The 13,266-nt window shown below is 32.5% G+C and overlaps 1 protein-coding gene across 2 annotated transcripts in view; it reads right to left on the bottom strand.

Moving 5' to 3' along the window:
- Nucleotides 1-649: 649 nt before the first annotated feature.
- LOC148606858 (ankyrin repeat domain-containing protein 27-like) overlaps nucleotides 650-13,266 on the bottom strand; it is a 96,303-nt gene continuing 83,686 nt past the window's right edge. Inside the window, exons 18-19 of one of the 2 annotated variants that reach the window (XM_088545575.1) lie at nucleotides 3,760-3,838; nucleotides 650-1,261 (exon numbers count right to left, since the gene is read on the bottom strand). In XM_088545575.1, the coding sequence (XP_088401701.1) occupies nucleotides 1,201-1,261; nucleotides 3,760-3,838 (140 nt within the window). In that variant the 3' untranslated portion in view covers nucleotides 650-1,200. Of the gene's footprint in view, nucleotides 1,262-3,759; nucleotides 3,839-6,614; nucleotides 6,798-13,266 lie in introns of those variants that run through there. The other variant, XR_015915251.1, reaches the window with a different exon arrangement.

Raw genomic sequence — 13,266 nt, forward strand, 5'->3', positions numbered from 1 at the left:
TTAGTTTAAATGTAGTTATTTTAATAGTTTATTAACTTCATGTGTCTGCATTTACCAAGATGCTATAGGTTTTGACTATATACACTCACCAACTTGTAAGATATGAAAGAACATTAAGTCATGATGTATGTATACATGTATTTGCTACATGTAGTTTTTTTTAAATCCCATGAAATCTACACAGAGATGTTGTTGCACACAAGCTAAAATGATGGAAAAGATATGACAGAAGTTTGATATGTGTTGAACTTGCATAAATGTGCACCTTGGGAAGCGTTCCTCTGCTAAGTATGTTTGATTTCTCAGTATGATAAAATGCATACAGATGTACAGAATAACTGAATGCATTTTCATGGTTAAGAGTGCATTTGGGAAGGTGTGTATCATGTTCTTGAGAGTACATGTATATATAAATTATCTATTTGTCTGTCTAGGTATCTAATAAGTTCATGGATTCAATAGCTATAGAAGAAATTTGATATTTGACCACATTCATCATGTTCAAACTCATCATAATCCAAAGTCATAGCTGTATTAAGCTTGAAGGTTGTTTTCATACTGAGCTGTTCAGGTTTTGACCTCTGCACTTGTATCAAACTGCACACATTAAAGAACTTTATGTGAAGGTGCATAATAAAAACTACCATAATGTGATTTTATCATTGCTTTAGTCATAGATAGATCATTTATACTAGCTGACTGATTCACAAGGAGAAAAACATAAATGTTTTTTAAACTTGTTTGTACATCAACATCTATTCAGACATGAAACCTACCTGTAACATTGAATTAGGCTTATTGTTAGGTATGGTAAAATTAACCTTAAGGTTACATAACTTGTAATAATTAAAGCTCAAATTCTGGAATATTTAACAGTACAGTACTAAATTAGAAATTTTTGAAACATTTAATTAGAAATATTTAACACTTTTAAGTCTCAAATGACAAAATGGGAATATTGCAAGCATTTAACATCCTGATTTTTAAAAGTTACAAAATGAAGTAAATAAATGTTACATGTAAGTAATATTTTTCACAGTACAACTTAACATCATAATCTAGTTACATCTACAGCAATCATAATTTAGTTACATGTACAGCAATCATAATTTAGTAACATCTACAGCAATCATAATTTAGTTACATGTACATTTATTGTTACATCACAGATGGCTTTTTAATGTCTACATAAGTAATTCATCAAAATTGTTTTCCAAATGATACATCAAAAGGATCATCTTGTAATGCACTCAGAAAATCTCTGAAAAAAAAATAACATTAATGACATACAAATGTCATTCATGGTTACAATTAATTAATTACATATAATTCACAATCTGAAAATAGGCTAAAACTCAGTTTTTCCTAATTAAAGTAACTGTTCTGAAATATATATAATAAAAAATTCAACAAATAATGGATTGCACACTGATGTTAGAGTGGCATAAACAAATTTATACTTCCTACTTTGTGAGTGCTTGCAAGTTGCAAAGTACTTCTGTTCTCTCATTAGGTACTCCTCTTACACCATGCATTGAATGACTTTCAGAGATATCTACAAATTCCTATTGTGCTCCTACTATGTTATATTTTGATCCAAATCAATTTGGAGGTCAAAAAGGGCTTGACATCAAATGGGAATCAAGTGGGTGTCAATTAAGTGAGCACTGCTCGCAATTGTTCAATTCATAAAGCACTGTTTACTTCTTTTAAGATTAGGTGGCAAAATTTATCTTTTCTATTTTACATGTTCAACATATTTTGCCTGTAAGGCCTGTGTCTTTGGGACAGTCTACATTTTTTTGCCTGTAAGGCTGATGTCATTGGAACTGATTGTATTATCTAAAATTTTTTTTCTGTTTGGCTGGTGTCCTCAGGACAGAATAGTTATTATAGAAAGTTATAGCACCTGCTTTGAGAGTGGTCATTGGTCCTATTATCTAATATAATATATGCTTCCTTTGTCTTCAGAGAAATGTTAATATCATTTTGAGACTTGATGATTCCTGTTATTGTCAAGTTACATTAACAATATAGGTAGCAGTGATTCATGGAATGTTAATTATGTAAAATATATTCTGTAATTTCATTCTTGGTCTTTCTCTCACCTAAACGTCACAACAAGACTATCGGTCCGCCAATCACAAAATTTAAAATTTATGTTAAAATAGAAACAAGAGGGTCCCAGGAGCCTGATTTGCTAACCTGTTTAAATTTTTGCCTTTCAAAGGCGAAAACTCTAACAAAAAGTTGCCTGACAATTTTGACTCCATAAAAACTTTGGTAGGACTTATGAGGATCATTTCATCAATCAAAAGTTTCATTCTATCTATTATAGTTTTCAAGATATTGACTAAAAACTGCAAAAAACGTATTTTCTTGCCTTTCAAGGGCAATAACTCTTATATGGAGTCGTCTGACAACTTTGATCCCTGGAGACTTTGGTAGGACTTATCATGAGGATCATTTCATCAATCAAAAGTTTCATTCTATCTATCATAGTTTTCAAGATATTGACTGAAAATTGCAAAAAAACGTAATGTTTTGCCTTTCAAGGGCAATAACTCTTATATGGAGTCATCTGACAACTTTAATCCCTCAAAAACTTTTGTAGGTCTTATAATAAGGATATTTCAGCAATTGAAAGATATTGGCCAAACCTTATGGTTTTGGAGATACATGCAAAAAACTACTGTACTACCTCTATTTTCTATTTTTAGTAAAGGCGGCCATGTTTTTTAACCAGTCAAAAATCCAACAGTCATTTTGTTAAGAATACCTTACAATTTTCATTGAATGCCATAGGGTTATTTCTGAGGAGAAGATTTTTTAAAGTAATAACATCAAAAACAGCAAAATATGTCCAAAAAGGGCAATAACTCCAGCAAGGGCCAACAGATTATCACCAAAATTTGACCACAGATAGATCTCATCATGCTGGATACTTTTACCCAGTCAGAATTTGGCTAAATCTAACAGTTTTTGAGATATATGCAAAAGTCTGTTTTATTTTTAGTAACGGCGGCCATGTTTTTTAATCGATCAAAAATCCAAATGGTCATTTTGTTAAATATACCCTAAAAAATAAAAATACCAAGTTTCATTAAATTCTGTGCAGTAGTTTTTGAGAAGAAGATTTTTTAAAGCAATAACATCAAAAACAGCAAAAAACGACCAAAAAGGGCAACAACTCCAACATGGGTCCACAGATTTTCACCAAAATTTGACCACAGATACATCTCATCATGCTGAATACTTTTACCCAGTCAGAATTTGGCTAAACCTAACAGATCTGGAGATATATGCAAAAGTCTGCTGTCTGACCCCTATGTTCTATTTTTTAGTAACGGCGGCGATGTTTTTTAACCGATCAAAAATCCAAACGGTAATTTTTTGCAGGATACTCTAAGGAACAGTCATTATAAGTTTCATGCAAATCTATTCATTAGTTTCAGAGGAGAAAATGTTTGAAGAAATTGTTAACGACGACGACAGACGTGAAGTAATGGCATAGGTAGCATGGCCTACAGCCAGGTGAGATAAAAAGTTATGGTTAAATCTATATGAATAAGATAACCAATTGGTTGTCATGAAAAAACAAAATACAATCATTTGTGCCAAGAATGTATAAAGACTAAAGTTGTCGGGGAAAATTCCTCACACCCCCTGTTAAATCTAGGTGTTCTTTGCACTCATGATCATATTTTGGTTATTCACTCTATCCAATTATCCTACTATTATTGAGACACTAAAACTTACCCTAATTGTTCTTGCTTCCTTCTAGGATCCTGAGAAGGCACAATATCAGGTACAGTTTTCTGGTATTGATGGTAACTCTCTGTAAATAAGAAAACAAACACCCCTTAAAAAGTGATTCACTTAAAGCAGATTTCATTAAAACAACTTCTTGTTAATCAAGGACTTTATTTTTTACTTTATATTTTGAAAGTTGACATTTTAAAATGATTTTTGTTGTGATTGTCTCTGCAACTACTCATAACAGTGCCTTGAAATTGTAAAACATTTTTCCATTGAACCATCGCTCACAGATTGTCTATAAACCAAGCAGCCATAACACCTAAACAAAACAAAACAAATGGGAGAAAAATTACCCACAACTTTCTAAACTTTTCAGACACATAGATTTGATGATACAAATTTCAAAATATACATGTTAAATCAATCTTCCATGTTTTCGTTTCTGTTCCACCAATTTCACTAAAAAGCATTTGCTTCTGCTTATCATAGGATTGAACCAAATATTTTACATGTATGTCTAAAAGGCTTTAAAATTAGGGTTATCCCAAAGTCGTATACGTGCATTGTAGGCTTTTGTAGCTAAACAACTGCTGAATCCAGTCAAAGCACATAAATTTGCCTTTTTGCTGTGTAATTACCATCAGTATTAATTAAATGACCATATAATCAGGGAAGAGCATCATCTCCTCGATGGCTAAATCAAAGAATTAGCAAGTTCCATTCTAATAAACAGCATTGGTGTGAAATATTCCAAATGAACATAAACTGAAGACTTATGGTGAATAAAATCTTATCAACTAACACAAGAACTAATATGTTACACATTTTTCAACTGGTGTTGTTAAGAGCTAGTGTCTTATCTATTTATAATAAGGTAACTAAGTGCAAAGAAGACTACTATTATAATTTTAAAAAATAATCCATAATTACAATATTTTATAAATTAAATCAGATTATAAATATTGATTGACTGAAATATTACTTGTACTTTAAGTATGGCATAATAGGGTCGCTTATGATATTGACCTGCAGGGAACCAGTGATATTACTTTTCTCCTAAGGTCACGTGAGAAATTAATACCCATGGGATGGTTGATAAATGAAAAGAAAGACGCGAAATTACTCTTGCATGCTGGTTTTGATAAACTAAGTATTTAATGGTTATTTTAACCCTTTCCATTGACTATGGTCTGTGCCTAGAAATTTGATTGCGGATGCTTGTGAGTGCTACTGTAAAATATGATATCATTTAAAGAGGCAAGATTTCGCGTGATACCTAGGTCAATTTCAGCCAATGCTGTGGCTTCATTGACAAAAAAAAAACAAAACCAAAAACAAAAAAAACAAGCATTCTGACAGTATTGCTGTTGCAATACAGTGTCCCCTTTCGGCTTTTGAACTCATTGCCTTTATGAGATTTTTTTATATATGTGAACTAACAATGGATGGTGTTATTTTTTAACAATCAAGAGAAAATAACTCTTGAACAGCAAAAGCAAATTCCATCAAAATCAAACCTGAGCTTCATTTTACAGTAGATAATAACATTTTTGCATTACAGAAAGCTGCATAAAGACATTCTCTTTCTATCACCTGGAAAATTGAAAAAAAAAACTTTGTTATTATGAGTTTAAGGGCAAATAACTCTAGAATGAGAGCAGCAATTTGCATCAAAATGATGAAACATAAAATTTTATGTAATTTTCTATGTCAAAGGGCCATAAGTTCCATATAAACCATTTTGCCGCAATAATATTTAAATTTAATTTGTTACTTGTCATGATAAGACTAGCTAACAAATATGAAATCAATTGGATAAGGCATTACAAAGAAAAGTCTGGAAAACATAAAATTTCATGAAATTTTCTATGTCCAAGGGCAATAACTTCCGTAAAAATCATTCAACTGTAAGGTCGTTCAAACTTAACTTGTAACTTGTTATGATAAGACTATTTCCCAAATATGAAATCAATTGGATGAAGCATTACAAAATAAAGTCCAGAAAACATAAAATTTCATGAAGTTTTCTATGTCCAAGGGCCATAACATCTGTAAAAATCGTTCAACCGTAACACCATTCGAACTTAACTTGCAACTTGTCATGATAAGACTATAGACCAAATATGAAATCTATTGGATGAGGCATTACAAAAAAAAGTCCGGAAAACCAAGTGTGACTGGCGGACGGACTGCAAACCTAAGTCCCCTTCAGCATTTGCCGAAAGGGGACAAAAAAAAATTGACATCTAATGGGACATTAAATGCTACCCCACCACACTGTGAGACAATGAACTATGCACATAAAATTTTATGATTGCTTGATAGAGTAAGTGAGTATTGTTCAATTAGGCCACCCCACTATAAAACATGCACCAACAATATAAGCAGGACACATTATTAGAAAGAAACAATTTACCAAAGTTCCATAAAAATTGTTGGCAGATTTTTTTAATTATAGTGACATGTGAATAACAGATGGACTGACGGACACAAAAGTGCATAATTTATCATAATATGCCCAGGAAGAGTGGCATTAAAAAATTTAAAATCATGAAAATAAGTCAAACTAGAGAAACAGTCAGCAATGCTCACTAAATCTATACCCCCAAAAAAGACCATATATAGAGAAATTTTAAATGTAGGCTTAGGTACAGAACCGAAAAAAAAGGGGGGGGACTAAAAGAATGATATTCTGATATTTTTACCCTAGTTGAGTCATTGTCTCTGACATGTTATCAAAATCCATTTTTGATATATTTAAAAGTGCTATGTATAAGTAATCTTTGAAGAGTTTAAGGTTGAGTGGCTTCATGGTTTTTGCTAATAACAGAAATTTTAAATTAATTAAATAATACCTTATATAAAGCTGTCATCTGTATATAGAAATATCTGAAAAGCTGATTTCATCACTGTATCACCAAACATCTAATCATTCTTTCCAATGTGAGCTGAGAAATTTGTTACAGAAGATTTCTCAATAGCGCACATGGTAAAAATTCTATGTTGCTTGGAAAACAGGAAGTAGATGACCTAGAAAGCTGGAAAAGGGAGACAGGGTACACTTTATTAGGCTTAAGTCATATACTAAAAATCTAATCATTCCTTCTTATGGGTGCTGAGAAATCTGCAACCGAAAATTTACAAATACTGCACATGTTAAAGTTCTAACATGTTACGAAAACAAGAAATAGAGACCTAGAAAGCTGGAAAGGGGAGACATGGTATAAGTCATCATGCTTAAGTCATATACCAATCAAAGTGCTGTTAGCACTGGAGGTTTTTGATTCTAGTGAAAATTGTAGCATGAACAAACTTTCAAAGATTACATGGTGTAAAAATAAAACTGTAATCATACATTCGTGTTTCCCATATCATTTAGAACTAATAAGTAAAAAGTACAAACTTAATGTCAATCTTTACTTCTGACTTCTGATGTACAAACTGTAATCAATAGTTAAACAGTATCCAACTCCACACACACACACACGTTAACAAATTTTGTTCTATTTAACCTTTTTGTCAAGGAAGTCTATTTATAGACAGAACTTGACTTAGAGATCGTCGGCAACCAAATTACATAACCAAGGGAGACATTTCAACATATAACTACCAAAATAACACTCCGCGGGTTATTCTCCTTGCAAAGTTTGCATTAAGATATCGCTCTGCCGCCGATCATACTCCACGTCAAATATGTGATGTTTACTTTACGTACGCCATGGGCGTGTAACGATATTTAGGCTATTTAATATGAGTAGAACTGCAATGATTATATGATATTAACTATTTAAATTCACACCCAGAAAGCTGGACTATTTTGTCAAATTGACCCAAACATTCGCAGGGAGGAAAGCTCAATCGAGATTTGCCAATTTATTTCTCTCGATCTGACCTTTTTAATGAAGATGTTGAGAGCTTCTAATGACGAATTTTTGGAGCTACAATGTAACCTTCTTGTGCAGTATGTATAGATTACAGTGGTGGATCCTGGGGTGGGTGCATGGGGTTGACACCCTTCCTTTTTGATAAGGAAGGCTATTTATAGCCTGAACTTGACTTAGAGATCATCGGCAAGTGGGATTCAACCGGAAGTGGGATATTGCTACATGTAACGATTAAATATTCCGCGGTCTGTTCTCTTTACCCTCCCCCTTTTCCAACTTGCAAATTTATGTTAGTATATCGCACCGCTGATCAATATGTGATGCTTTATTTTTCGTAAGAGATGGAAGTATTATGACATCAGAGCTTTTGTAATTTTAAACTATTTGAATTTTTTTGTCTTAGCGAGCAGGACTATTTTTTTTCTAATTGACCTGTCACAGGTCAAACACGGTACCTCCAATAACCGAAAACAATATGGCGTCGGAAGGACAAGTGACTAATTTCAAAATACTGACGCCATATTGATTATTACAGACTATCGTGAGGTATCTAGAAAGTGTTGGAATACTAATTAAAAAAACTTATTTGCAAGTGTGTTTAAATAACACAGTGAGCAATTATACCACCCAAAAACGTGTTTCATTGAGGTTTTCGGATTTTTAATCTGGTTTTCGGTTAACACCGAGGTTTTTGGTTATTTGAGTAACCCGGTCAAACATTCACAAGAAGTCGGAAGTTTTTACAATCTGATTAAAATCAGCTGTTAGGATACGCTACATTGCATTACCCTCCAAAAGCAATGTAGCATATCCTAACTGCTGATTTTAATCAGATTGAAGTTTTCAATGATGGAATTTTGGACCTGCAATGTACATTCTTTGAGTTGTTAGTATACTGTTAATGTCTACCATTACAAGATGGGCCCTGTAGGTTTGAAAGTGTTAATTTTTTGTCAATCTTACCAAGGAGTTAAGTATAGACTACTATCATGACTGAGAATGTCGGGAGATTCTAAGAACGGATTTTCGCTATTAGTGAGGTATGGTCTGAAATGTGTAACCCATACCCGTACGAACTTTTCCCCGTACCCAAATAATGATTTGCTAAAATATTCATTCTTACAGTATGTTAAGAACTGAAAATCGCATGATATGTGGAAAAGTCTGTTTCAATTCATTTCTAATCAAGAAAATGAGGTATATTTTTTTAATATATCTTGTTTGATCGGTTTTCTGATGTCAAAAGGTCTAAAATGTGTAACCGGAAGTTACCGTATGAAAGACAGATTTGATATGGTATTAAAAAGAAGTGATTGAGTTTCAATTCCGTAGGGTACCAAGCGTCAATCCCCGTACCAGCAAAGAATGGATACGATCTTATCCAGACTGAAAAAAAACGTCTGATAAACAGAGTCTGATACGATTTTAATTTATCGTCAATGAAAATTTTGATAATATCATTATGTTCTAAAGTCAAAAATTGTTAAAATTGTACAGATAACAAAAAATACTGGACTTTGATTTTTGGGTACGAGAACTCCTGGTTACACATTTTAGACCTCTTGAAAAGTGAAAATAGAATACAATCAATTTTAAATATAATTAAATTTAGCCTAACCATCATATCATTTGGTCAATATGTGCCAACTTTCAGCTGGAAATATCATGTAATAATGAAGAAATTGACAAAATAATCTTTGGGTACGGTAAAAGTTGGTACGGGGACGGGTTACACATTTTAGACCATACCTATTTGTGATGTACAAAAAAACGTAAGTATAGTTTTAATGTTTATGCTTACAGTGAGGGTGCTGGAGGAGGGGGGGGGGAGTTGGCGTCCCTCCTTTTTATGGAAAAATTATAATTTTCATGTGTAAAACTGACAAAAATGGCAAATAATGTCCTGAGGAACCTAAGCTGCCACCCCTCATTTTCAAAGTGTGTGGATCCGACTGTGCCAGACGACAGGAGACCACAATTAATTTTCAAGTGCATTTCAATATACACATTTGAGCAGATTAAAAAAATTCCACCCATGCAAACTGAATAAAACTTCTCTGGCCTAAACATATGTACAATCAGGATTTTATATATAAATTGTAGAAAATTTTACCATCATTTTCTGAAATTAATACATATAACCCAGAGATGGGGTAAACATGACAAATGAACTGAGTTAAAAGTCCTAAATTTTAACCTTCTTCCACTGAACAAAATCACAACTTTTAGTTAGAATTGATTAGTGAAAAACAATCCCGTGTAATTTTAACCTATTTTCTACCAATTACAGGCAAAACATCAGCAAATTAGTTTCCAGTAAAAATATGAAAAAATGTGGAAGGTACCTACTACCAAAGTTGAAACTATATTGGTATACAACGAAAACCAAGGAGAACTAATTGTGTTCTTGTACCTATTAGATCAGTAATGTGCTCACTTTGCATAAAAACTGCACTCATGTCAAGATGAACCTTTTTTGACTTCAACTACAAAGTTTCATCATGATTAGTTGAAAAATATATAAGTTATAGCAAATTTAATATCAGTGGTACATTGCATGACTTGCATGTCCAATGGTCAAAGGAAATAAGGCTCTTCTAAAATGTCCATTTTTTTTTTAAATGCAATATTTTTGTGATTTTTTACATTGGTTGCATCATATCATGTGAATTTGATGCAATGAAGTTCAGTTTACTCAAGTTTCAGCTGCTTTAAGGCCAAAAATTGGGTTTTTATACATGCGGCCATGGTCAGTGCACTTTTAGACCATGTATAGGGGTACACATATGAAAACTCATTTTATGATGCTGACAATGACTTAAATTGATCAACTTCAAACATAAAGTGGTCTACACATATCAAATGTACATTGAAAACAATAAGAAATGGTTTCAAAGCTAAAACTGTCACTCCATGTCAATTTAAACCAGACCTGTACAGAGTTGTTCACGTGCGATTGTGTAAGGTTCTAAGCTTATCGGGTACATAAGCAGACAGTCAGCTGTATTTTTCCTGTTTTTCTACAAAAAATTTCTTTTTTAAACCTTACAGTGTATGCAGTACTCTAAAATTAGGAGTTTTTGAGACATCACAAGGTATATACATGTATTGACTTACACTAGATGCATGGATATCCAAGGAATGAATATATGAAGTTTTTTTTTTTACATTATTTATATTATTTACTAGCAAATACAAAAGATTCAGACCAATAAAACGTATATCTGTGATTTTATAGATCCTAAGACAAGGCTGTGAAAACCCCTAATTTTGCCATATTTCATCGACTGGGTTCATAAAAATTACACTAAATTGTCAGATTTCTGCCTAAACCTTGTTCATAAAGTATTTTTTTTTGTTGATTTGATTTTCCTAGTGTATAGTTAGAGGAGAAAAACTCAAAGCTGTACAATATTTCCCACATTGGTCTATATTTCATACCTAGCACCCTAGCAGAAGTGCAATTTCAATGGAAAATCCCACAGAAACTATATTTTTTATTTAAATCTCAGAAAATAGAGAATAAAGGGCAAAAATCTTCATATTTCATGTAGATTTACTGAATTCTTGAAAATAAACATCAAATTACCCCCAGCAAACACTAGCAAATAAAATTTCTGATACCCAGACAACCCCCTTATTATGCACGAGACCACAATTAATTTTCAAATGCATTTCAATATACACATTTGAGCAGATTAAAAAAATTCCACCCGTGCAAACTGAATAAAACTTCTCTGGCCTAAAGATATGTACAAGCACGGTTTTATATATAAACTGTAGAAAATTTTACTATCATTTTCCGAAATTAATACATATAACCCAGAGACATGACAAATGAACTGAGTTAAAAGTCCTAAATTTTAACCTTCTTCTACTGAACCAAATCACAACTTTTAGTCAGAATTCCCATGTAATTTTAACCTATTTTCTACCAATTAGAGGCAAAACTTCAGCAAATAAGTTTCCAGTAAAAATATGAAAAAATGTGGAAGGTACCTACTACCAAAGTTGGAACTATATTCGTAAACAACGAAAATCAATGAGAATTAATTGTGTTCTCGTACCTGATCCTGAAGGTTTGAAAGTGTTCTATGTATAGTGTTTGTAAATTTTTCAAGTATTTTTGTGAACAATTCTGATAAAAAATATTTTTACATATGCTAAGAGTTTTCAAGTTGTTCTATATTTTATACAGATTGTACTATTCAATACATGTAAATCCTATATATATCATGTGTGTTTGATTTGATCCCAGGAATTTAAAATGCAAGCAATATGTACATGTACATGTAGCAAACAATATGAAGTATTTAAACTATAAATAAACATTCCGATCATGGAATTGTTAAATTAATATGATTTTAAAGCAGAAACATAAACAATGTCTGTTTCAGAGGTAAGAATGAAAGGCAATATAATTAAAGTGGGAGCAATTAAAATCTAAACTGAATTAGATTGGGATGAAATATGGCCATGTGGCATATTTATCACATTCAGTAGTTGATCTATCAAAAAGAGGGATATTTAGTAAAAATTAGGTATATATATGTAGCCAAACAAACTTTTAGAGCATAAAGAGTCCCCACTTATGACATTTCTGTTGAAAATGTTCCTAAATATGTTAAAAATGATTTGATTACATTTTGATTGTATTAGAAATAGCCCCATTCTCAAATTTTCAATCATTATCAATGTGGCTGACCTGTGATTTAAACACCCTATATCACACCCTTAGGCCAAGACCTATATCACACCCCTAGACCTATATGGCATACTGTATATCACACCCTTAGACCTACATGTATATCACTATATCACACCCTTAGACCTACATGTATATCACTATATCACACTGCTGCACAACATTGCAGCCTTAGTAATACATAATGATATGCACATCATATACTGCATATCACACCCCTAGACCTATATGGCATACTATATATCACACCCTTAGACCTACTGGGTATATGGCATACCATATATCACACTCCTAGACCTATATTGCATACCCTATATCACATCTCTAGACATACATTGCATACCCTATATCACACCCCTAGACCTATATTTCATACTTTATATCACACGCTACACAGAACACACTTGAAGTATAATTAAAATATATGTTTTAATGTATATGACATGCCAAAATCTGTATCTGATGCGGTATCAATCCTTGACCTATATCACCCCGCGACCAATAGCCCTAAGTGGGTTGACATAGGAGTCTTGTGTTGATACCGCATGTGATACAGATTTTGCCATGTAATATTCAGTATGGAATGTACATGTGTATTATATCTAAATACATGTAAGTCATAATTGATTATTAATATGGTTCTCTTTTAGTTCATTGTCAAGATATACATTTAGAATGCAGATAATAAAAGTTAGATACAGGATTTTCATGACAGATGAAAGACACAGTCAGTTAGGTTAGAAATTCTATGTCCATGAAAGTGGTTTGAAAATATGATGGATATCAAGGCACCCAAAAGTAGACCTTGCCTAAGAGCTGATTTTCAGGGACATTCATACATGTACAATGTATTAGGTAAGAGAAGGTATACATAAGTTTGTTCATATACTTCCGATGTACACAATGATTTAAAATTTT

The sequence above is a fragment of the Perna viridis genome, chromosome 9 (assembly GCF_037379345.1).
Source record: "Perna viridis isolate PV_CMFRI_1.1 ecotype Kerala chromosome 9, ASM3737934v1, whole genome shotgun sequence".
In the NCBI taxonomy this organism is placed as follows: domain Eukaryota; kingdom Metazoa; phylum Mollusca; class Bivalvia; order Mytilida; family Mytilidae; genus Perna; species Perna viridis.